Consider the following 25,900-nt stretch of genomic DNA (forward strand, 5'->3'; position numbering starts at 1 on the left):
TGGCAACCAATCAAATAACGGATTGGGACCACAGTTCTGTATGTTGCCCTCAGCTGCAAATTTCCAAATGTTGGTTGAGAGGTAGCATAAAGAACTGTGATTTGTGCTCAGGGCAAGTGATTCAGACCTACCATTCCCACAAGCTTCATGCAATCCAGGCAGAAAACAAACAGCAATCGGCAGAACAGTGTGAACTGGGCCTGAGTGCCGACTATCAAAGCCTTAGCTTGTAAGAAGAAAGATGCTCCCTGCAGTGCTAACCACTGCAATGGCATATGAGTAATTGCAGCCGAATCCTATACATGTTTTTTGCCTGCGGAACGAATCCCCACTTACAAGCATAGGTTTGTAGCCTAGGATTATTAAAAAGGGAAAGGAAGGCATATTTTTTCTTTGCTATATAGAAAGGTAAATAGGTATTCAAAGCTTGAAGTTGCTGAGGGGAGTGTTTGTGTGAAGAAGAAAGGAATGACTGGGCAGCAAAAGGTGCTGTGAGACAGAATCATTATTGATTGCGCACAGTTCTTAGAAATTAAAAGCACAGTGCTTAGAACACAAAGACACACTGTTACATTTTCAAGCTCTGGGCTACATGTCATGTTGACCCACCGTGCAGCTCAAGGAGGTGTGAGAAGGCCATGTTGACATCACCCTAGTAACAGCCAGAGGGAGCAATGACTCAGTCAGCAAAGGAAAATAAAAACCAAACTTTGCCTCTATCTATTCCCTGTTTCCAGGCTGAATGCTCCCAAGCCAAAGCGTGAGTTTGGACTCTTGTTATTTCGCCTCATTGCCACCAACATTAAAAATCAACACTGGCTTGTAGTAAGAACTGCGCAAGGCTTGTATGTGGAAGATTGCTTTCTTGTGCACAAAAAACTTGAAAAGTTGAGGAATTCACTCCAAAGGCAAACTAAAGTTTTGGGGCCATATCTGAATTTTGGCACATCTGGTGGTTCCGTTGGGCGGGGGTCTTGTTTCGGAAAATGATTTCTATGCTGTTGGTTTAATGATTGAATATACAGTCTCCATAAGCCCTTTGTTTGAATTGAAGCGTTAATTGGAAGGAACGGTTCATGCAAAGCATTATTAGTTAGTTTGGAACCTTTTGACAAAGACCAAACTTCTTACTGCTGGTAACTGCTGAAGCTGGAACATGAACTGGCTAAAACAATGGCTAGCTACAACATGGAATATGGCAGAAATTAACAGAATATACTTGGCTGCAAGAGGGGAGAAAACATATAAATCAATATCACAATACAGGGATTCAAGGATCGCAGCCAACTAAGTTCTATTCAGAGTAGACCCAGTGAAATGAATGAACCTAATTTACTCATGCCTATTACAATGAATCTACCCTGTGGATACAACCCTTTGTGCCCTTGGTATATTTTTGAAAGCAAAGTAGATTTGAGTTTTATACCACTGTATTTTTTATTATTGTATTTTCCCATATTTCACTTCATTTGCCATAGTATTTCTAACACACTCATTTATCACCAGTGTATTTCTTCCTGAATTGTTGTTGTAGCAGTAGTATCTGTTGCTAGGCACTGACGACACATAACTGAAAAACCTCCTCATATGGGACTTACATCTAAGTAAACACAAGCAGCTTCTTTTGATGTCAAAACCTGGACGATATTCACTAGTTTATTAGAACAAGCCAACTTGAACCCATATTTGCTATTTTAAGATGCACACGGTCCACAGTGCAAGTAGTACCTGCGGCAGTTCACAGCAAATTTGCCTAAACATATGAAACTGTCTTGTACTTAGTCAGACAATATACTGAGTTCGCCAAGCACAGAACAAATAAATCTGTACTGGGATAAGCCAAGGGCAGCCAATGTGTGATCCTCCAGATGTTGCAGGAATATAAATCCCATCCTGCATGACTACTGGCCATGCTGCCTGGGTCTGAAGGGAGCTGAAGTCTGGCAAGACCCAGGTGTCACCACTTTGCCTAACCTGACCTGACCCAAGGTTTCAGGAGAGGTCTTCCTCATCCCCTTTACCTGAAATACTTTAAGTGAACCAGAACTTTCAGCATACATGTGCCCTTCCCATTCCCATGCTTATTTACATGGCACAAATCTGGAAACAAATATCAATTGTCAAGGGTGCATTTAGTGTATTTGTCATCAGATTAGCTTGATGAAAACAATAAAAACAATAGAATCATAGAAGTGGAAGGAATCCAAAGAGTCATCGAGGCCAATCTCCTGCATTGCAAGAAGCAATGAAGGCAGAGAAATCACAATGCAGTCACAAAAGCGCATACAATCATTGAGTTTAAAAATGCTTTAAAAAGGCTCACCTCCAGTAGACAAGAACAGCAATAAGGAGTATGAGGCACACAAACGTCAAGGCTGAGACTACAATGAGGGGAATGATCCATTCCATTTTGCCAGTAGCAGGTCTGGTTGCCATACTGGAAATATTCTTGTCTGCTGCATGGCAAATAACAACAAAATCAGTAACTGCAAGAAGAAACTGAACGGCTACAAAATAATTTGAACAGCAGGCCACTGTGCACATTACATAGAGGCAAACCTGAGTTTGCCATCAAGTGTACACTTGGCAAGGAGCTACAGCCAATTACGGCTCCCTGACAAGTATCCCGGTATGGTACTTCTAACAGTGAACATATCTTCGTTGCTTTCAATTTCCATTTTTGGTGTGAATGCCATACATTTCTTGTGTACACCTGGAAATGTAATGTATAAAATGGCCCAAAGTGAAAATGGTACTTCTTTCCACATGAGTGAAGACCAGACTTCAAAACAAAGATGAGTGTTTTATGAAGCAAGGAATTACACTGGAAACACAAAACCTTAGTTGCGTTACATAGGAATGTTTTGCTATCATGAAACATTCTTTAGGTTCCAACTTCAAATGGTCATAGGAATTGGGTGCATGAATATTTTTTTCAGTTTTCCCAGGTTTTGCCCATGACTGTTTTCATCCTCTACTCCCTCCCAACATTTCAACATTGTACTGTATAAACAATCATTGACTGCAGCGTATCTCACTGTGAAGTTTGAAATGTCTCTGAAGATGTAAATTGCTGGATTCTCACAATAGATTATTGTAGAAAGATACAAACCTGAGTTCATATATGCCTCAAAGCAATACATTTTGGGTAACTTCATGGAAGACAATGTGGAGAGTACACAGATCAATGTCGACAATTTCTAAAATCTTTAAACAAGGCTAACAATGGGGAAACAGTTGCACATATTTAAATGAATGAACTAAAAGGGTCCTCATATAGTTTCTCCTATATGTCACAGTTCAACTCAGGTTTCTACATGGCTTAAAGCAAAGATTTTACCAATGTTCATATTTTGTATCTCTGTTCACAGTTTGAATTATGTTATCCAAACCAGCATAGCTTCTGCAAAAGTAAGTCCTGTCTCACTAACCCATTAGAGATCTTTGAGAGCATGGAGATAGAGGTGATATAGTTGACATCGTATACTTGGACTTTCAAAAAGTTTTCAACGAAGTATCTCACCCAAGATTGCTGAGTAAGTCACAGAACAAGAAGAGAGGCCCTCTTATGTATCAGGAACTGGTTAAGTAACAGAAAGCAGACAGGATGAAAAAATGGACAGTTCTCTCAATGGAGGGAAGAAGAAAGTAGGTTCCCTCAAGGATCAGTATTGGGACCTGTGCTTGTTCCATAAACTATCTAGAGTTTGGGGTAAGCAGTGAGGAAGTCAAGTTTGCAGATACAAAATTGTTCAGTGTGATTTTTTTAAAAAAAGAACTCCAGAAGGATCTCACTAGAACTGAGTGAATGGGTGATAAAATAGCAAACACAATTCAATGTAAACAAGTAATAATAATAATAATAATTTATTATTTATACCCCGCCCACCTGGCTGGGCTTCCCCAGCCACTCTGGGCGGCTTCCAAAAGAATATTAAAATACTATAATACATCAAACATTAAAAGCTTCCCGAAACAGGGCTGCCTTCAGATGTCTTCTAAAAGCCTGGTAGTTGTTGTTCTCTTTGACATCTGGTGGGAGGGTGTTCCACAGGGAAGGCGCCACTACCGAGAAGGCCCTCTGCCTGGTTCCCTGTAACTTGGCTTTTCGCAGTGAGGGAACTGCCAGAAGGCCCTCGGTGCTGGACCTCAGTGTCCGGGTAGAACGATGGGGGTGGAGACGCTCCTTCAGATATACTGGACCAAGGCCGTTTAGGGCTTTAAAGTGTACAAAACATCTTAATGGGGCAAAACATTTTAATTTCACATATATGCTCATGGGGTCTGAACAAGCAGTGACCGACCAGGAACAAGACCTTGGGGTTGTAGTGAATAGCTTGATGAAGATGTTGATCAGTATGTGGCAGCTGCGAAAAAAGGCAATTTCTATGCTAGGGATCATTAAGAAAGGAATTGAAAATTAAACTGCTGATATCATAACACCATTACGCAAATCTATGGTGTGACTGAACTTTCATTAGTCTTCAGCAAAGCATAAAGTTTTTTATTCTATTTTATGATCACAGAGTTAGGGTCTCTTGCAATGATGCAGAATCTGGATTACCAAGCTGGTCCTCTGTTAATACATACAGAAAGTCTTTAAGTGTGATGCTCTAATACTGCGATGGGGACCCTGTGGCTCTCCATATACTGTTGGACTACAAACTCCATCAGCCCCAACCAGCATGGCACAATGGCACTTAACACTGGCCATAAAACATAGTTAAGCCAGTTAGCTAGACCAGTTTCCTAAAGAAATACTGATTGGGAAGGCAAAATTTGTTCTTGGATTCCTGACTGTAGTTTGTTTGGGAGGAGAGAAAACCTCATAGAATCATAGAATTGGAAGGGACCCAAGGGTAAATAATGTGAGCCTTAGTTTGGACACAACACTAAGCCAACACTCAATGAATTGTCTCCTTACTGCAGGAAGGGAGAAGTGAAGCGGGGATGTGCAGAAGCTAATTTGGTTATGGCCAGTATTATGTCCAAACAGCCAGTGTCAAGACGTCCCTCAAGATCTATTGAATGGACACAATCAGAATAAGCAAATGCATCAAAAGGACTATAAACAAGCCACCATAAGCAGCAGAAGTGATCACTGTCAAGTTTGTGGCACCACTTAGCATCTTGGGCTCCTGGCCAATGAGATGGAAACCTGCATACAGGACATTCTTATTTTGTGTGTGTTAGATTTCTAGAATGCTACACAGCAGACTTCACAAGATTAAACTGGGAACAGTGATACTGGTAAACCCATGTCTCTTTATACATTTACACAGCACTTCTAGAACGCTTTACAGATTTTTAGCACATTTGTCTTATGCGACTGGGCGTAATTACTGCAACATGAAAGCAGGAATAATTCTTGCAATATGGGCAACAGACACTGGGATACAGTGGCTTGATCATGATTACCTAGAAAGTTCATGGATGAGCAGGCATTCAAACCAGCAAATTTCAGTTCCAAGTCCAACACCAAGTCCTAATTAGGTGTCTTGCATTGTATGAATGGATAATGCGCCGGACGAGCCTGCCTTTTGGTCTGATCTCTTCTTATGTGACGGCAGCAGCCAGTGGCAAGAGAGGAAAAGGTGTCTAGCTTGAGACTTTAGTAGCTGGTACTACTGACATATTATTATTATATATAATTAGTTTGGAAGAAATATTCCATTTTAACCAACAATTTGGATCTACAAAAAGAGGAAGGGGGGAGAGAGCGCTGTCCCAGAGCACCAGAAGAGGTGGAAGCATAATAGTACATTTGAATAGAAATCCACATTTGAACATTTGCTTTTTAAAAGCTAATCTTGAAAGTATTTTACAGCAAATATAAAGGGAGTATTCAAAAGTACCAGCAAAAGTAACTGGTGGTGCTCAGTGCTAGCAGACGGTCCGCAGTACATCTGGGCTGCCAGCAGGGGTCCAGCACTGAGAAGCCTATAAAAATGTGGCCTGCTGAGTAATACTGAAGGAAAATGTACGTTAAACAGAATGACACAGACGGTTCTGGTTCCCTGCATCCCGACAACAAAAACAACCACCGCCACCCAGCATTGTCAGCTTTCCGTTTTAAACAAAGGCAGCTCAGCAGCAATAGACAAATATAATGTATCCTTTTTGTAACTTTGCCCATTTTTTTTTTGGTAGGGGTGAGGAAACTCCAGTTTTGCTAAGAAATGCAAACACTTTCCTGTGGCATATGTCACCACTGAATTAATTCAGTTTGCCTTTTACTGGCTTGGAATGCATCCCAGTAGGAAGGAATAAAAATTATTATAGCGTATCTGCTTCAGGGAGTCCTACCTAACATGATCACCGGCACTTTAAAAGCCATTTCTCCACAAACTGAAATGTGTAGCTTATTCCATAAGAATTGCTTTCCCGAGGAAAGCCTCATTCAGCAGTTTTCATCCATTTCAGAATCTGGGCCAGGAGAAATATATGAAACTGTTAAGGGTGCTTTGGCAAGGTATTACAGGGGTCGGGGGGTGGGGGGTGGCACCGGATAAGCATATTAACTTCTGTTTGTCTGCCCACCCTAATGGGCTCCTGAGAATGGACACTTAGTTAACATAACATAACAGATGATACATGTTATGAAGTCACCTTTCTTTGTACCAGAATGAAAATTCTCTCCCATCCTTTTTAGACATTTTATTTCTCACTCTTCTAGTAACATACAGGCAGACGCCACAGAACACAGTATTACCAGAATTCCACCATGCACTGAACACCCATCCATTCAACTGGAGGACACTGATGAGCCTATGGGAGCATGAAACCCTGTGTGCAAATGAATGAACACAGTACAAGCCATTCAAGTATAAATAGCGGACACTGGACAGCTTTAAAAACCCATAACTGACTAGCTAAAGCATTTTACTCACTGTAACGCGAGAGGCAACAGCAGCATATGCTACTTTCCATTTAGTTGCAGGTATTTCTCTCGCCTCCCTCTACACCTTAGTATGTCCTTTTTTTCTGTTGAGACTGGCAACACTTTTCTACAGTGTCATATTGTGTATACACAGTCTGCCAGCAAAATCTGGTCTGATTTTCTTTTGTTTATCTGCATGCTAACTGTCTTAGTGATTGCAGGCTCCTACACGCGGCAGTGCAAAACATTCACGAATCACAAGAAATTATAACTTAATAATTCTTGCCGCATATGGAGAATGGGGGGGGGGAGAGGGAACCCACACAGATGCTTAATTATCCTAATGAGGTTATTCCCAAAGGCTTTTGCACAACCTCAAGCTTGTTTTTTTTTTAAATTTCTGTACAACTGAAATTCAGACAGCAACACTGAAGGCCTAGGCGTACAGAGGCTAAATGAGCCTCAACACACAAAGGATCGTCTTGGTGACCATGCCTATTGAAGGGAGATGATCAGAGCATATCAGGGTAAACAGGGGAGAAAGGGAGGGAGGTGGCAGTATTCCAATGAGGCAATGTCCTGTCACCTATTGGTTTAATCCAGGGGTCAGCAAACTTTTTCAGCAAGGGGCTGGTCCACTGTCCCTCAGACCTTGTTGGGGGCCGGACTATATTTTGAAGAGGGGGAAAAAATGACGCAGGAGCACTACGAGCCCTGGTGGCTGCTCACCTGTGTCTTGCGAGCGGCAAGGGCTGGCAGCAGCGGCAGCGGAGGGATGATGAGCGGCACACAAAAGGGCCCTGGAGAAGGGCTGTTTTAAATGGCAGCCGCTTGAGTGCTGCTGCTGCTGGCACCAATGAAGCCCAGCCACCTTCCTCCTCTAGGCAGGGCAGGGAGAAGCCAGGAGGAGGGAGGGAGGAGGTGCCACCGCCACCGTGTGAGGGAGAGGAAGAGGGAAAGAATGTGCACACTGGAATCCCATGCAGTGATTCCCAGTCTGTCTATGGGTCAGATCCAGAGGGCAATTGGGCCTGATCCGGCCCACGGGCCTTAGTTTGCCGCCCCGTGGTTTAATCCCTGCAGAGTATAGGGAGGGGAAAATCTGGCTAGATTACGGTGATCTGTTCCTGATGCACACCTGGAAATCAAACATGGGAATCCTCTTGGTTTTGACAATTGCAGCTGCTTTGCTCCTTTCCCCCTGGACTCCTGGTTTATTTCTCCAGACAAACCCGTGAGCCATAGAACAAATCTTGGCTACAGTTTATGGTTTATCTGGAGCGAAAGAAACCATGATTTAACACAAGGCCAAACTATGGCTCAGTTCACAGCAGCAGAACCAGAGAAGGAACAAAATGGATGTGCTCTTCCCTCTGGGAACCTGCACATTTGCTTATACTAATCCATAGTTTAGCTTATACATGCAAATGGGGTTACTGGCAATGGGCTTCACCAAGCAAAAAAAGCCCTCTTAAAATGGCCTCCAGATGGTTGCTGCTTCATACAGTGAGCCATTTCCTAGCCACCAGCTCATCACTCCATGTAGTCAGCCCTCACCATGGGGTTTCTTTCCACACCACCACCAACTGTTCCTATCGGCAGTGTGGAGAGGTTCAACCGCACAGAGGTTTACGGTGGTCTTATTGTGTGAGAAGGCCCCAAGCAGCTACTGAACCACCAGTGTTTTCACCAGCCTGAGAAACTGAATGCTTGGAAGATAGATTTGTAAGTAATAAACACAAGACACACAATTAGTATGACAATTGCTAAACATTTATTTAGCAGGAAGGAAAGCAACACAGTACGCAGAACAGATGTAGGTACAGGATAGACATAATTCAAGTTAGACAAGATGGTATGTGAAGGCAAAGAAGTGAGCTGAGAAAGGAGCACAAAGTGTTGCCTTGTACCCCAAGCCCCTGTTCAAAACTCCTGGCAGATGGGTGGCATATAAATAATAAAATTATTATTGTTGCTGTTTAGGGTTTGAAGGACAAAGAGATAAGGAAGAGGGAGAAAGGCACTATATAGGGTTGAGATTTGGGGCTCCTATGTGGCCCTCCAGATTTTGCAGGACTACAGCTCCCAGCATCCCTGACTTCTGGCCATGCTGACTAAAGCTGATGGGAGTCAAAATCCAGCAACATCTGAGGGGCCACAGGTAAGAATCTCCAACTCTGCTCTAATGTGTACGGTTTTGTCTTTGTGGAAGGTGTTTTGTTGACTTTGGGGATGTTTGTATCATTATCGCTTGCCACTTGCTTTGTGATTTCATCTCACTGAGCTGTTTTTAAATATTGCACAATGCCTTGAATGTTGGAAAATATTTTAAAACAAACTTCAAGCAAATCAGCAAACCTAAGCTGTCAAAAAGTAGCTCCTGACTTTTCTACTGAATGAGTAGAGAAGAGGAAGGAAAAAAACGGATAACATCACTGTCACTTTATCCAGGGAAAGCTGGTCTCCCCTCTGTGGGTCTATAGGAAACTGCAACTGTTCTGGAGGCAGCTAACGTTTTTTGGTTGATGGGCTATTTTCAATCCCAGCCAACCTTCTGGTGGGCATGTGTCAGTGATGAGTTTGACCACCCCACACTGTCACATGCATTTTTTTGGATGCACAAACACGCTCCCACACACAGAGGACATAACCACAAAACTCCCCAATCTCAGTTGAGATGTGCAGATCAGCTGAGGGTCATCATCCCATCACCATTCATCCAATGATTGACTTTATGACTGGGGAAGGGGATATTTATATCTTCATCAGGGTAGCGGACTGATTGCTTTATTTTCTTTTTACAACCAATAAAAAGAATGGCATCATTTGGTGGTGGGGATTGCTTAGGGGATGGATTAGGTCTTCCCAGATGGGGAATGGATCAGCCACTTCTGAACAATTCCTTCCATTCATTTCTTCAATGGATGCATTTTTTCTTCAATATACTCCTACTGCCAACTTCCAAACAGGACTAAGTTATAAGGCCATGGTGGGTGGTAAAATCTGGCAGTATATTTGCTCCTTTCCCATTCTGGGGGACTCTGGGATTTCCCCATAGATTCTCAGGTATTCAGCCAAATGGGACTGAGTTCTTCCCAGTGCCAGGAACACACTGGATGATTATTACTTCTCCTCTAACAACCAAGTGTTTAAACAATCCATTTTTAACATTTTAAAAAATATTACTAATAGACCAATAATTCAAGTCACATTTAGTTGACTATGTAGCTTCCAGGATCATATGTGGAGGTGTGTTTGTGTACATGTATGCAAGACTGACCCTTCATGAGTCCTTTTCAAATGCTCTATGGAGGATAATGTCAGAAAAAAGAGGCTGGGTGCCCAAGTCAGTATTTCATTTTTGAATGTGAGCTCTTTTAGAACTCCTGGGCGAATGCCATTCTATCTGGTTGAACCACCCCTCCCAAAACCAATGAATTTGCTCCAAAATCTCTTCTGTGCAACTTTTTATTCCAATTCACCATCCAAGAAGAATTGTTGGAGTGTGGCCTCTTTCTTATACCCTCTTTGTGGAGACAGATGCAAAGAACTTATTTATCCTGTCATCCTTGAGTGCTCCTTTTACCCAGTGGTGGTCCAGTGGCCCTACTGCTCCTTCGGCAGGCCTCCTCTGTACAATGTATTTGAGAAACAAAATTGTAGGGTTTTAAAACATTTTTTCACCCCGTTGTACCCAATATCCCTTTGTTGTACATACAATACACCTGACAGAAATTATGTTCTTGAGTTTTCCCCAAACTGACTTGGCTTGCACTTCCGCTTTTTAAAGGATGGCTTCTACTCTTTTATTAGCTTCTGTGCCTTCCCACCCTACTATTGTTTAATATGATTTTATTTAACGGTATTGCCTGTGAATAAAAACAACAGCAAAAGAGGAAAAGGATAAAAGAGGGTGGAAGAAAACAGGAGAGAAAAAGTGCAGTAATTTACATTAAGACTTCATAAGCAGATTGGTGGGAAGAAATCTACCAGCCTCTGAGCTCAATAAACAGAACACTGGTGCACACCCAAACTCACACCCACACAGAGAGAAATTCAGGCATGCAAGTAAATTGAGAAACAGGATACCTAGTTTAAAATTAGCCAACAGGAGGAAGGTGTCATCCCCAGCTTCTCACATAGTAGATTTGCCCATATACTGAGTGAATTTTGAGCTCTGAAACTAGGTACGATAGCACTAGAGGACTGCTTGTCTTGTTCGCCAAACAGAAACTGTCTACAGTAACCCAAACACTGATTAAAGTGGACAGGGCAAGGGGGTGTTGTGTGAAGTCATGAACTCAGGCTTCTATAAAAGACACACAAATGAAAAGAAGCTTTGGAGGTGTATGGGTGGAATCAACCAGTTGAATGTGGTTCAAAGTATGCCTACACCTATTGCAGTTATGCCATTCTCTAGCAACATTTGGGGGTGATGCTTCTAATGCAAGCAAGATGAATCTTCTTAGGAAGGTGTGGAGAATTGTCACAAAACACAGACACTCCTACACAAAAACTATTTATTTCCATTCAGGGTTTCTGACATCTACCCTTCCTTTCGCCACCCCAGGTCGGGATGCTAGGTTCCATGCTGAAAAATTTAATGTATGAAACAATCATGAGCACAGCAATTACAAAAGGGTTTGCTAGAACGTGTAATGAAGTTTCCTGAAAGCATGAACCCAAATGTTGGTGCTACAACACTTCAAAAGCAGCCAAAAAGCATCAGTGACATTTTGTTGCAATGAACAATTTCTGACACACTCCAAGTCCCCTGACCCCACACTTCCCCCTCCCTGGTACCTACACAGTTAACTCACCTGGATTAATGGTAATAAATCTGTTGTCTTTTGGTAAGGGTGTCGTTGATGCTGTCTCTGGTCTTCTTGGAATTTCTCGAGTGTATTGTTCATTTGTGTATGCTGGTGGCACTTGGGTGGAAGGGACTGTTTCGTATTGAGAGTCTGTTTCCGTATCTCCTTCTTGTCCAGGACTCCTACCTGTTGGGAAAATGTTTTGGCTTTGCCCTTGATCAGGTATGGTTTTATTCCCTCCCTCCGTAGTCCTGTTGGGAGCAAGAGTGGTGTCTGTAGCTTCAGTGTTATCCTGTACCTCAGCAGCCTCAGTCGTAGCGTTTTTCTCTCTTTTTTCCGAATCCTTTTCTCTCTCTTCTTCATGCTCTCTCTCCCCATCCTCGCTCTCGCTTTTCTCATCCTTTTCCCCATCCTCTGCGCCTTCGTTGTCTTTTGTGAGGGCGGAATCGCTTTCCGGGGCTGGAGAGGAAGATAAAGCCTCGGTGGTAGCGAGGACGGGCCTCGCCGACTGTTTATTGGTCGAGGCAGAGGTCGGGAGGCGAGTTGGCCAAACGGTGCTAGGAAAAGAGGAAATACCACTACTGCTAAACCCAAGGCCTGCAAGCAAAGTGCTGGTGACCACAGAGGCCACCGTTGCCTGGCTCCCACTGGAGGAAGGCCCCATTCCAGTTGCCATGGATACAAAGGAAAAGGGGAGGCCTGAGGAAGTCCAAGTAGAAGATCCAGAACTGATGGGAGCCATGTCGGCTGATGGTGCAGGAGAAGCTGTAGGCTTGAAGAAATCACCAGGGGGAACAAGAGAAGAAAACACAGCAGAGAGAGCATCAGTAGAGGTACCTGACATGCTACCTCGGCTCTTTTTTCCTTTTGATTTCCTTTTCTTTCCAAACACTCCATTCTGCCCATTATTCTGTTTAAATAAGACAAGTATATTTAAACAATTGTGGTTAAAGCTAGCCGGCAAAACAACACAGAGATTCACAAGACAAAGAAAACAGAAGGCTGAAGACAACTATGTTACGACTGAGGCCCAGCTCAAATGAGAGCCAGAGTTATAGTTTCTTCCTTTAAGATCAAGGAAGGAATAGCAATGAATTTCACAGTGGCATTTGGGTTTATTCCCTCCCAGGTATGATCTACTCAAGAGTTAAAGTATTCTAAATCCAATTGCTTTCAGTAGGTGAGTTAAAGCAACAGAGGCTTAAACAACACAGAGATTCACTGTGTGAATCTGAAATAAATGGGATTTTGAAAAATAATTCTAGGTGGCTTGCATAGACACGTTTAAAAACTTTAAAATAATGCTATATTGTTTTTCTGCATCTCTGGGGAATTTCCCCTTGAATCCCATTTTGTCAAGACATTTTTACTCAGCTCCAACCAGTATGAAATAATAAGTAAAACATTGGGCCGTGTAGTGCATTTGCTATATTTTACTGCGCCATTATAATTTTGTTTGGATGTAATTTTCATTATGTTTAGCACATAGTAAAATGTTATTATGTTTAGCTTGGTGGCATATCCTTGCCTACTTTTTTTAAAGAAAAAAAAAGGATATGACCTTTCTGCCAACCCACTCCTCAGTTTTAAATAATGAAATACATTCTAACAGATCAAGCAGAAAAGGAAAAAGGTATAAGAAGGGTTTGTGGATTTTTTTTTTAAAAAATATTAATTTAAATATCAATTAGTTTGATTCGACCTACAAGTTTTACTTCCCTGATAGTTTAATCATATTACAAAGCTTCACCCAGTTTTCATCAATATTATGTTTGCAATAGAAGAAGGAATTTTGAACATCATTCTAGCACATATCATTGATGTTTAGAATTTTTTACTTTTTACTGCTGATTGTGCGGCTGCTATCAAAAGCCAGTTCCAAACAGGACTAAATAAAACCAAAAATAAAATGGTGATACTATGTTCTCACTCTTTTGATTCACATCAGCAGGTTCCCCTCAATTAATTACAATGCTCTTTGGTGTATTATTCAGTGTAAAAACACCTTCCCGACTTATTTATTTTCAAAATCCAGTTTCACTAACTTGCCTTAATTTAACACATTCAAACATATCAGCATAGTCCTAGGATCATAAGTAATATTGAGTTATAACCAATGATGAAAGACAAAAAAAGAACTCTGCATCAAAATCATTTGATTCTTTGAATTTTAATAAGGACGTTTAAATCAGGACTTAAATCAGGACATTTACTATATAACGCTGCCACCTGCTGGAGAGAACATTGAAGTATTTTTTTAAAAAAAACTATTTCTATTCAATTCAATGACTCATGTCACTTACCACTCCTGTTTTCACTATCCTGGTCCCTTCAAAAATTCGAGTAGTATTAGCTGGGGAAGGAAAAAGTAATAATAATCTTTAAGTGGATTAAGCTTCAAACAACATTAAACACTATAATTTTATGTTTTTATCATTTCAGTTTCTAGCCTAACAATCCCAGGGTGAGTTACAGTAAAAATAAATTTAAAAAGGCTCCAATAGTCTGGATTCAATGATAAAGAAATGGCTGTTTTCCAAACAATTGTTTTTTTCAGTAGCTTGTATTGAGGCAGAGGGGAACAATAAACAAGCTTATTCCTTGGAATGAGAATTGAGACTTCTAAATACTGTCCCCCTACCCTTGCTCTGCATTCCCAGAAGCCACCAATGCATACTACAAGATTATGAAATGAATTTCCTATCGTTATACTTTTCCTGCTTTTCCTGTCAAACCATCTCTTATCCCCACCCCCCACCCCCAGTTCTGCTACCTCAGTCTTTAGGCAGTCAGGGGTCAACACTTATAACTGGGCATGTGTGGAGATGCCACCACAAATGATAGTATGCCTTGTGTAAATATAAAATGGCCGTTGAGGGCCCAGTCCGGCCTTGTGCGAGGGAGGCAAGCTTCTGTTTCTGGAATTAAAAGTTCAATTATTACTGCTGACACAATTGCCTCAGTTTGGATCTGCATCTGTTTCAGTAGAAACATTGTCAGGATTATATCATAGGAGTGGCTGAATACCCAGCTGTGTTTCTGTGTCTGCAGCTTCAGACAGGCAGACATTTTTGAGCATCAAACTCTCCTTCCTGAGAGGTGTATATGATTTTAAAATATTTAAGCTCTCCCCATGACTTGATCTGCTTGAATACAAAGAGGAATATATATTCTCTGATAGCTACCAGCACTTTCTTTTTTCTTTTAAAGGGGATTGTAACACATTTCAAACACAGGAGATGTGAGAACACGTCACTAAACCTGAGCATGGGGTCATAAGAACAAGACCACTGTTGTGAATGCCAGTGGTCTTTTTCTCTCTCTTTTGCTCTGCAAGAAAAACACTTCCACGTTTTTCAACTTCACAGCCCCATTTGCAATGTCAAACCCAGAACAATACATAGCTGGTATAGTTGGGGTTGGTATATGTGCTCTTCCAGAGTTTTTTTTAGAACATTTAAAGAACTTTTAAAAGTACTTTTTAGCCCACTCCATTATTTTTCTCGGGATTCATATAGCATCTGAAGCATGCTGGATCTGCAACAATAGCGCTGGCCAAGGGTCATTCCTCTCTCCCAATTTGGGATGATGGAAATGAACTCAGTGGTTTGTCATACTGTGAATCATGTCAGCAAAGTTTTCTCTTTCAATTGCGTTTCCACTTTATGCGATTTTATAAAAGCACTGTTCCTAAATACCATGCCAGCTTGACCGCCCCTCCCCCCGACTTTAAACTCTGCACACTTTTCCCTGGCCAAGGGAACATTACAAGAGAACAGGATAATTGCATGGTTTTTACCTTTAAAGAGCATTGTCTGGCTAAAATCACTGCGCATGTCATTTCGGCACACTGCTTGAACTCTGAACAGATAAAGGATGTCAGGTGAGACATGGCTAATGATGGCTTTCTGTTTAAAAAAAATAGATATTATTCAGTTTTATCCCTCCCAACTGGATTCTGAACGATCAGTCTGTAAAACAAAAAGAAAACTTAGAAGAGAGTTTACACGAGGGGCAAGCTTATCAGAGAGAAACCCACCCCCTGGAGCAGGATCTGTGTTGAGGAGAAACACCAAAAGGCACAGGGGAACATACAAATTCTGCAGGATTTATGCAATTTTGGGGGCAGAAGCAAACACCAGCCTTTGTTTACAATAAGCAGTGGGCACCAGATGAAACTAGCGATGAGGGGATCTGTGGAATCATATAACCCAGGCATGCCTGACTTCAGAGTGTTAGAGGAGCATCTGTCTGCACAGGAAGAGGCAGTGGCAAAGATCAGCTACCATTTAGCAGTTGCCTTTGTGAAGCAGAGATGCCACAGGGGAGTGTGACTCAAGCCCAGAATACAAATTTCTAGGTCGCTGGAAGGAATGCACAATGCACCAAGTTCAATCATTCTGTTCCAGGGTTGGGAACCCTGTTAAGCCCAAGGGTCATTACTTCCTTCTGGACAACCTTCCCAAACTGTCAAATTCAAGGACATATTCCAGCCAGGCACAAACATTCAAAGCAGCTCCAATAGGGGATGTGGGTGGGGACGAGGTCTGGCCTTGCAGAGATTCCTGAGGGTCAGAAAAAGAGGCTTGGAGAGCTGAATGTAGTCCTTCAAATGTTGTTGGATTCCACTTCCCATCAGCCCCAGGCCACCACAACTACTTGTCACAGATAATGGGAGCTAGAGTCTAACAAACATGTTGAAGACCACAGGTTCCCTAGCCCATCCCTGCCCTAAGGGGACCAAAACGCATTTACAAATATTTATATGATCTGAAGAGATACCAGAGTTTTGTAACTGGATTTGTAATGGCTTTTAGTCAAATACAGCAAATGATTTACAAATTTTCCAAAAATAAAACGATAAAAGCAAGCTGGTAAACAGAATTTTCAAAGTATGGAGGGAGGCTCCAGATTTCTGTCCCTTTGCCATATTGTCATAATGTATCAGCTACTAAAGGTCTGTGTGACCTTCTGACTTGGCTAGCCTCAACGTGACTCAAAAGCCAGGACAGGCCTCATCAGAAAAAGCTGACGTGTGCTGGGTGTCTGTTAACCACATGAAATCCTTGTCTGCGTAATCAAAAGTTTGCTTTCGCTAGGCACAATGGAAAGATTAATCTAGTTGCTCTTACAGAATTTCTTTTTGTCAAGAAATCAGAAGGCTTTCTTTAGGTCATGCACTCATCAGAGGTTTACCTGGAGACGGACCATGCGAAAACTAGAATATTCCCTAAAACTAGTCTTTAAGCTAGTTTAAAAAAATTGAGGACTTTTTCACTGGATCCTTGGTTCACACGTCATGTCAGGTCGCTTTGGAAGGTCAGAAGACCCTCAGAACACAAGAGCTGAAGCCCCCCCCCACTTCCCCATTAAATTGCCTGCCTGCCAAGTTCCTCATTTTCCTCATCTACAGGAAGACTCCTGGTTAAAGGTAAAGGGACCCCTGACCATTAGGTCCAGTCATGACCGACTCTGGGGTTGCGGCGCTCATCTCGCTTTACTGGCTGAGGGAGCCGGCGTACAGCTTCCGGGTCATGTGGCCAGCATGACTAAGCCGCTTCTGGCAAACCAGAGCAGCGCACGGAAACACCGTTTACCTTCCCGCCAGAGCAGTACCTATTTATCTACCTGCACTCTGACGTGCTTTCGAACTGCTAGGTTGGCAGGAGCTGGGACAGAGCAATGGGAGCTCATCCCCGTTGCGGGGATTCAAACCGCCAACCTTCTGATCGGCAAGTCCTAGGTTCTGTGGTTTAACCCACAGCGCCATCTGCGTCCCCAGGAAGACTCCTGGTTAGGTACCCTTTTATCACTGCTACTTTATTCATGGTTGAATATTATACCATTTTCTAATGTGCCCCAAAGACCCAAGGGTAGGGGGAAAACCTATTTGCTCCTGTGGATGGGCAGGCATAAAATAAATCCTTTCCTTTTCAAGGCTCCATTACTTCTTGCCGCCCAAAAAGTTTCAAAAACAAACCACTTATCCATCTCCCATGCAATTGTGATGTGGATTGTTTGGGCAGACATTTTCATAGGGTAAGCTGGTGGAGACAGTGTGTGTGTGTGCCTTTTCCCCCATGTAAATCATTCTCTCCGCCCCCATCTCCAGGCCACCAAATAGTTCTAGAAGAACAAGACTGAGAAGGCACAGGGAGGAAAATACACTTGGAGTAGCAGCTGAGAAGCGCAGGGGGTAAAAAAACCAAAACCACCCCCCTCCCCTGTCCAGTTAGGCAGCCATCCTCTTGGCCACAGATTGATGCTGGCTGGATATCATGATTCTAAAGTGCCAATTATTATAGCATCTGTAATAGCTAAGCAATCAATTCTAAAGCAATGAAAATGAATGGAAATTGTGCAACAGCCATTCCTGGGGGACTACACCCTATGTTTGTAACTAGATATTTTTTCCTGATTAATGCACTCTGTTCTTTTTACTAATTAGAAATGGGGGTAGGAGGGTGGGGGAATAATCTCCCTTAAGAGTGCGAAATGATGACAAGTTTGAGATTATAATACAGCCCTAACCTTGGGCACCTTTCAGAAGATTGCTTTCTGATTTCATGAAGCACATCACTCCCTAACGTGACCCAGATAACAACTTCTAGTGGGGGGAAATTGAAAATATAAATGGAAATTAAGTAAAAGAACCTCAATCTAAGGGAGAATAAGACATGTATTATTCTATAAACTGATTGAATGGTACCCAAGGAGTGTGTAGTTGCAAAGGAGGAGAAAAGATAACTGTCATTAGAAATTTCACTCATTGCGGCTGCATTTTTATGTGCATATACAATTACTGATTTCATTATTCCAGAAGCTTGCTTTGATTAACAATAAACTGAGCCCTTTCAAAATGGAATATGTCACTTTCATTCTAGACACATGGAATTTTAAAGGCTTGTACAGTTATCGCTTGCCTCTGCTTGGGCAGCAAGTTGAATGCCAAGTAGATCCCACCTTAAGTGCTAGGCCAATATTCCAATCCATATAGACTGCCCCGATTTGGGCTTATGTCTCTTCTCAAATTTAAGCCCCCCATTACAAAGGTACATATACTACATGTATAGCCGGCTCCAAAGGCCAAATCCTGCGAACGAGCAATGGATGTGCTAACAGGAACAACCTCAGAATATAGCTCGTCTCCTATTCACAATAAGGACAATAAGAGGGATTTGCAACTTCTCCCATAAAGCGGGATGGAGAACCTATGGGCATTCAGATGTTGTTGGACTCCAGCTCCCATCACCCTCAGCCAACACAGCCAATGGTCAGGGATGGTTGGAGTTGGAGTCCAGCAACATCCAGAGGGTCACAGATCCCTTAGTATGAAGCAACATGCAGGGAAGCAAGTTCCTTCCATCATCAAGCTTAACTTGTTTCCAAGCTGAAGGGTTAGGAAGCTGCTTCATAATGCATCAGATCACTGATCCATTTAGTATTGTCTACACTGACAGTCAGTGGCTCTCCAGGGTTTCTGGCAGGGTTCTCTTCTGGTCCTGGAGATGGCAGGGTTGAACTTGGGACCTTCTGAATGCAAAGCGGATGCTCTATTCCTGACCCTACGGTCGTTCCCCATAGAGATATGTGCAATACAAGAAGATGAAGGTGTTTGACCATTCCTCCTATACCTATGCAAACCAAGAATCAGATTCAGATGTTTTGAAGTTGTGGAACAGCACACAGATACCAACAAACACCGTATGTGTGTTAAAAGGAGTTAGGCAGAAAGCATCCATTCAGCTTAAGACCCAAGAGATTCATCCCCCAGCCGTCTACTGAGGAAACACACGGTAAGGCTATCTTAACACTAATGGCAACTTCCGATGCTGTGGTTTTTACCAGGTCCTTGTCGCTGTCCTTGGTGAAGGTTTTTTCCTTCTCATCTTCGTTTTTAGCCCAGCTGTAGGAAATCATATAGTTCATAATGGGAGGGTGGTAGATCATCTCCGGTTGATTCCACGTCACCAGCAAGGCGGTTCTGTTCACCGGCTGCACTTTCATGTTGACAGGCGGAGTACTGCAAACTAAGCAAAAAGGGGAACAAATAAATATGCCATGCCTCTAAAGCGTCGGGAGAAATAAAAGTCTCTTAAGCATTAATTTAGAAGCCGGTCTAATCTTGAGTGGAAAACACTTCACTACCACTATAAGCAGTTATTGCTGCAACCTCTCTTGCTTTCTTTTCTACCTCCCTCCTTCTCTAGGGACTTTTCAAACCATGACAGCGACATCTTGGTCCCACAACAAGGAACAGGAAAGCATCACTGACGTTGGGGATTCAGGGAGGCTTGTAACGTACGAACTGCACCTGTCAGGGCCAAGGCTTCTAAAATTAGCTCACCAGAAGAAACTACAAGACAGAGAAGAGAGCCTGTATGGTTCGTTGCTTTGGGTAGTGTAATAGGTATGAGTTACTCGTGCGTAAACTGGTGCCTTTCTCGGTTAATTTGCCTTGTTAAACCTTTCTGACTGCACAGCCCCTTCTCATCGTGGCTGCCTCAGTCACTGGCAGAATGCGTCAGTGGGCGTTTCTTGAACCTCTTCCAACATAAAAGTTGTTTGACACCCAGTCTCCTCCTCCTCTCACTGTGCGGGAGTCTTCTGCGCAGGGAAGGCGTGGGTGGCAGAGGACCTGGGCTCTCCTCACTGATGTCCAGTGAAGAGTCCTGGAGCCCTCTCTCCACTTCCCCCGTCTGCCTCCCTTTATCCCTGGTGTTGCGCTGATTGGCTTCCCCCTCTACTGAGCTGTTTCTCCCCCTGCTGCTGGGTTCTTCGCCAGCATCATCTGGGAGCCTCCCCTTTGCCTCTCGCTCCAATGTCAGCTCCCTGACAGGTAGTTTATACACACCCATTACTGAAAGCCTGCAAGAGCAAACCCTTTCTACATGTTTTCAATGCATATGCCAAATAATTGAACCGGAACTGCAAACATGTCTTCGGTGTTGTGGTTCCTGGTAAGAACCAAGAGACTCATTATTATTTTTAACTCCTCTTGCTCATCCCCGGCAGCTCACTTTTAAGAGTGGTTGTCCGGAGCAGAAGGGACTAGTCTTTTTTTTTGGCCCAGGGTCTATATTCACCCTTAGCTAATCTCCCATGGACTCTATGGCATTGGTGAATGCAACTAAAAATGGGTTTGGCCAGGCAGCCCATACTCTCTCGTCTGCAGATACTGCACACATGCGTGAGACACACAGCTGCCCTCTCTTCTCCGCTTATCTGTGCAGCTCAGCCAAGGAAAGGAGTTATCAACCCTTTTCTGCTCGTCAAAAGATTGCTCTGATGACTGGGGAGGGTGCAATTTGCATTCCCATCAGGTAATGTTTACTTGAGCTTTTCTTTTTGCTGCCACTGGCAAAATCGGTGAGGTCTTAGGAGGTGAGCAAAAATTTGCTTGTGGGGAGGCTGGATCATGTCCCCAGACTGGGTGGGGTGGGGTGGGTGAGTCATCCCTGCTTTGGATGACCAGCTATGCTTAAGGTTAGTAGAGAGTAAACAGTTCAGCGTTCTTGAAACAGCATGGCACTAGCGAGGCGATGTGTCTGGATCCCCTGTGCACAAATAAATACGTTAACAAATGAAAGCATTGATAAACGATAATACAGGACTTTATGCAGAGCTATGCTGCTTACAAGTGCTGAAAGCCTGCACAGCAATAGCAAATGATTTCTGCAAGTGAGGAAGGAACCAGAGACAGTGATCATGATGAAATAAGGAAACCTGAGGGCAAACCTATCCGTGCTCCAGCTGGACAGCAAATTAGTGCATGCCTTTTGTGTGAAATAAGAAGTCTGCCGATTTATAATGGCTGAATCAATTTTTTTTTCTTAAGCAGCAGCAGCAGTGTAAAGGAAATGGAGAACACTAGGTGGCACTAATAGGCTATTGATAAAACGCTGTGCTTTTCCTGCAATAAAGAGAGTTATTTTTAAGCTTGGGAAACCGTGATTCATGAACATAACATCAGGACAGGTCCGCAAACGTTCTTGCCAAATTTTAACCTCAGAGTCCCAGAGAATGCCAGATAATGGGGTGTATTTGCTGACAGTGGGAGTTCAAGGTTTCACTCACCATCCTGCCGCATACGCAGAGTGCCTTTCACGCATTCAATACACTTCCCAGTGATCCTTGCCAAAGTCTTTTCAATTAAGCCGCCTATTCCTATCGCCTATATTGCATTCAGAGGTCATGGTGAAACACTGTAATGGTGCTACCTCATGGGCTAGGGCAGATGTAATGCATAACCGCAGTTTATGGGTTGTGAGAAGGGCATGGAAATGCCCAGCAGAGTCCTGAACTGAAGTCTTTCAACCAGGCAGTGTTACCTGCCATGTTGATCTATGATACAGGAAGCTTGAGGGAATTTGTGAATGAGAGAGGGTAGATGTTCATGATTTTGTGACCCACTCTTAAATCATGGGTGCACATTATCTCTGCATGCCAATAGAGTTCGACTGCAGTGGTACCTTGGGTTACAGACGCTTCAGGTTACAGACGCTTCAGGTTACAGACTCTGCTAACCTGGAAGTAGTACCTTGGGTTAAGAACTTTGCTTCAGGATGAGAACAGAAATCGTGTGCTGGCGGTGCGGCGGCAGACCCATTAGCTAAAGTGATACCTCAGGTTAATAACAGTTTCAGGTTAAGAACGGACCTCCAGAATGAATTAAGTTGTTAACCTGAGGTACCACTGTATTTCCATTCTGTGTCAGTTTCACATATTTTCAATCAAGGTGTCCATTCTATCCCAATTCTTCAGATTAAACACACCCACATAAATCACATTTATATTGTATGAATTTCCCCTAAAACAAGCATTATTGCATCCATTTTATTCTAAATACATAGTTGGACACCCCCCCAAAAAAACCTACACCTTTTGTACACACCGTTTTGAACTGAAACTGCATTGCAAATTTGCAGAGGTTTGCAGTCCTACTTGATGCCTGCATTTTTGAAAATGTTTTAGTCAAAACACTGCAAATTAGACCTGTTTGCTGAAAAATGGGGACCAAACCAATTTCTCCCACATGCTTGCTTTTGATCCCTTATTCCATAGGTAACTGTCAGCTATGTCTCCACCTGCTTCCTATGTCCACAGTTAAGCTAATCTGGAATGTCAAAGACTTTTAACGATAGGTCTGCAACAAGCCCACACAGACACCTATAAATGGCAACTGCTATTTCCCCCAAATATATTCTTTCATATTAAATAGCCACATCAATTATTCACAATGAAAATTTCATCAACACCTGTGCAACAAAAATAACACCTCTCCTACAACTGCATCATTCTTTTTAATTAATTTAACTTTCAGAAGTGTAACTATTATTGCACTAAATCTGAAGAAGGTCTCACGGATGCATCTTGCATCACGGTCAGACATTTTGCCTTAGGACAGACTACCAGCACTGAAGGGATTTCGCCCCCTGCTCTGTACATTTGATTCATTTCTACAGCACCACCCATGTACATGGTGACAAGAACCATGGAAGAGGCTGGGCCAATCACAATGCTCCTCTGCCCCACCCTGGCTATGATCAGGAGCCCCACCCATCCACTGCAAAAGCCTGCTTTTGTAGTCAGCCTAAAGTTTTGCTGTGGAAGGAGGAGCCAAGCTGAGCTGAGCTGAGCTGAAAGCTAATCTGTGGAGTGGCAGAGAGATGCAGGTTTATGGTTGAGAATAGACAAGCTGTATCCTGAATAGTGAGGTTCAAGTTTGTTTACAATCCTCTCGTATTTATGAACCAGATGTTTGCAGAAAAGTCAGGGTCCCATTTGAATTCAATTTCTAATTTAATATCGGACTACCTTGATCCCTCCCACACACCTTACAAAGAATGAGAGGACAGGTCTCTGCCCCAAGTGGCTTGCTATCTAGAAACAGACACAGGGGAGAGACAACAGACAAGGGGAGGGAAAGTGGGGCAGGGACAAACATGGGGGAAAGAAGATTTGTGTATCAAAGGCTTCATGGCAAAAGGCAGCCCTTGAAGGAATCTGCAGGCAGTTCTTGCACAGGCCACTTTGTTCAAACCTGAGTGGTATGATCCTGGTGACATGGAGTAATGCATCCTGCCATGGGAGCATGCCCAGTGCTAGGTTAGTGTGGAATACTGCAGCATGGCATTCTGGGGCTGTTAGCAGGAGATGCCTCCAAAGATGGCCACCCTGATTCAGCCTCTTGTCTTGCTAAAAGGACTATGAACTTCAGAGTGAAGCTATTTCACAGTGAGAAACCTTCACTAACTAGCTGATTTATTCAGCCCCCTCCCCTTCCCACCACCTGCACCCCCAGCCCTCAATTATTCTAAGGCACAGGGGAACCGCATACCAGGGGAACCGCTAACTAGAATACTTCAACTGACAAGTGAGCAAAAATAATTTTCCTCCCTGTTTATAAAACGAGGCATTTGCTTAATGAATATAGGTAAAAGCTGCTGAAGACACAATAGAACCAAAAACACTTGATCTGATCATTCCAGCCCATGATTTAATTAAGGTGCTACATAATAAAGTAGCTAATAATGCAGCTAACCCCTGAAAGAAAGAAAGAAAGAAACACAAAGTTCACAGCAATTTGGCAGTCTATAGAATCTGCATCTTTCTGTGTCACTGTTCCCGCTTCGTTCATTATTCTATGATCAAAAGGGGAAAAAGCTTTGCTACCCACCCATTTTTATGTGGGTTTTATGATGCCAATTCCACCAAATTTCTCCCGCAGAAAGCAAGCAAGGGTGAAGGAGCTAATGGGAGGAACAGCATTGCCCAGATTTTATTCACTCCATTTATTGTTTCTGCCTACTTCTCCTTCCTGAGCGAAGCCCAATGTTCGTATCATTCCGGACGGAAGAGGCAAGAGATATACCATAGAGCAGCTTTTCTCAACCTGTGGGTCCCCAGATGTTGTTGAACTACAACTCCCATCACTCCTAGCTAGCAAGGCCAGAGCTCAGGGATGATGGGAGTTGTAATCCAACATCTGGGGACCCACAGGTTGAGATCCGCTGCTGTAGAGCTAAGCATTTCATGCACATCCCAAGGTCAAAAGGTTCTCCCAGCTCTTGTTATGAGGGGAGGGGGATTTCTTTAGCAGGGAGCATTGCTTATCCATGGAAACTCCCTCTGCAACTGAAAGCCCAGATCTTCACCATCACACAGGGAGCCTCCATGAATACCAAAGGCTCTTCCCACTAACTGTAGGTGGGGCAGAGGTAGTTAATGTGATCTCAGGGGCGAGCCCTGAAACCCTGTTGTGCCCATGTTGCCTTTTCCCTCTGAACAGGAAGACTACAGCCAATGCTTAACTTCTGTAACACAACATGCAACTGAGTTTAGGAAAATAGGAAGTCACTTTACATTGAGTCAGAACACTGGTCCACCCATCTAGCTCAGTACTGTCTAAACTGGTTGACAAGGGCTCTCCAGGGTTTGGGGCAGGAATCTCTCTCAGTCCTACTTGGAGATGCAGAATACTGAAGCTGGGACCTTCTAAGAGCAAGGCAGAAGCCCGACCACTGAGTTAAGATCTTGCTCTGAAGTCTATCTCTCCGTTGCAGATATGGAAAAGAATGACAATGTGAGTTGAGGCTGCTTATGGAAGTTAGGGATTGGAGAATGTTGGAAACCTAGTTTATGGGCATTTCCTCTCTGCTGTTACATAGCACAAGGCCAGCTTACGAAGACAATTTGAGCAGGAGATCCCAGAGTGGCCGGGCGGGGGGCTGATACGCCATTAGGTTCTTGTCTCCATTTACACCTCCGTGTGTCATCAACAAAATGAAAGAACAAACAAACCCAAGAACAACAGGTAAAGGATATCAATTCCTCTAATGTTAACATTGACCTAACACATGGACAGGCAAACTAAGGCCCAAGGGCCGGATATGGCCCAATCACCTTCTAAATCCGGCCCACAGACAGTCCGGGAATCAGCATGTTTTTACATGAGTAGAATGTGTCCTTTTATTAAAAATGAATCTCTGGGTTATTTGTGGGGCATAGGAATTCGTTCATCCCCCCCCCCAAAAAATAGTCCAGCCCCCCACAAGGTCTGAGGAACAGTGGACTGGCCCCCTGCTGAAAAAGTTTGCTGACCCCTGACCTAACAGGTTCTGGGATTGCACCCTTTTGTGATACCTCATCATCATTATCATCAACAACAACCACCACCACCACAGCAGGAATAGCAACAACAAAA

General features: G+C 43.1%; 1 protein-coding gene across 8 annotated transcripts in view; it reads right to left on the minus strand.

The window, feature by feature from the left end:
• The window catches only part of PTPRG (protein tyrosine phosphatase receptor type G), a 536,428-nt gene that overhangs the window by 72,732 nt on the left and 437,796 nt on the right, over window positions 1-25,900 (minus strand). For 3 of the 8 annotated variants that reach the window (XM_083491119.1, XM_083491117.1, XM_083491122.1), the window contains exons 9-13: window positions 19,540-19,724; window positions 15,494-15,602; window positions 13,998-14,047; window positions 11,701-12,604; window positions 2,324-2,456 (exon numbers count right to left, since the gene is read on the minus strand). In XM_083491119.1, the coding sequence (XP_083347245.1) occupies window positions 2,324-2,456; window positions 11,701-12,604; window positions 13,998-14,047; window positions 15,494-15,602; window positions 19,540-19,724 (1,381 nt within the window). The remainder of the gene's footprint in view (window positions 1-2,323; window positions 2,457-11,700; window positions 12,605-13,997; window positions 14,048-15,493; window positions 15,603-19,539; window positions 19,725-25,900) is intronic. The other 5 variants (XM_083491124.1, XM_083491121.1, XM_083491123.1 and 2 more) reach the window with 3 other exon arrangements.

The sequence above is a fragment of the Podarcis liolepis genome, assembly GCF_965112155.1.
Source record: "Podarcis liolepis genome assembly, chromosome: 2".
Classification (NCBI taxonomy): Eukaryota; Metazoa; Chordata; class Lepidosauria; order Squamata; family Lacertidae; genus Podarcis; species Podarcis liolepis.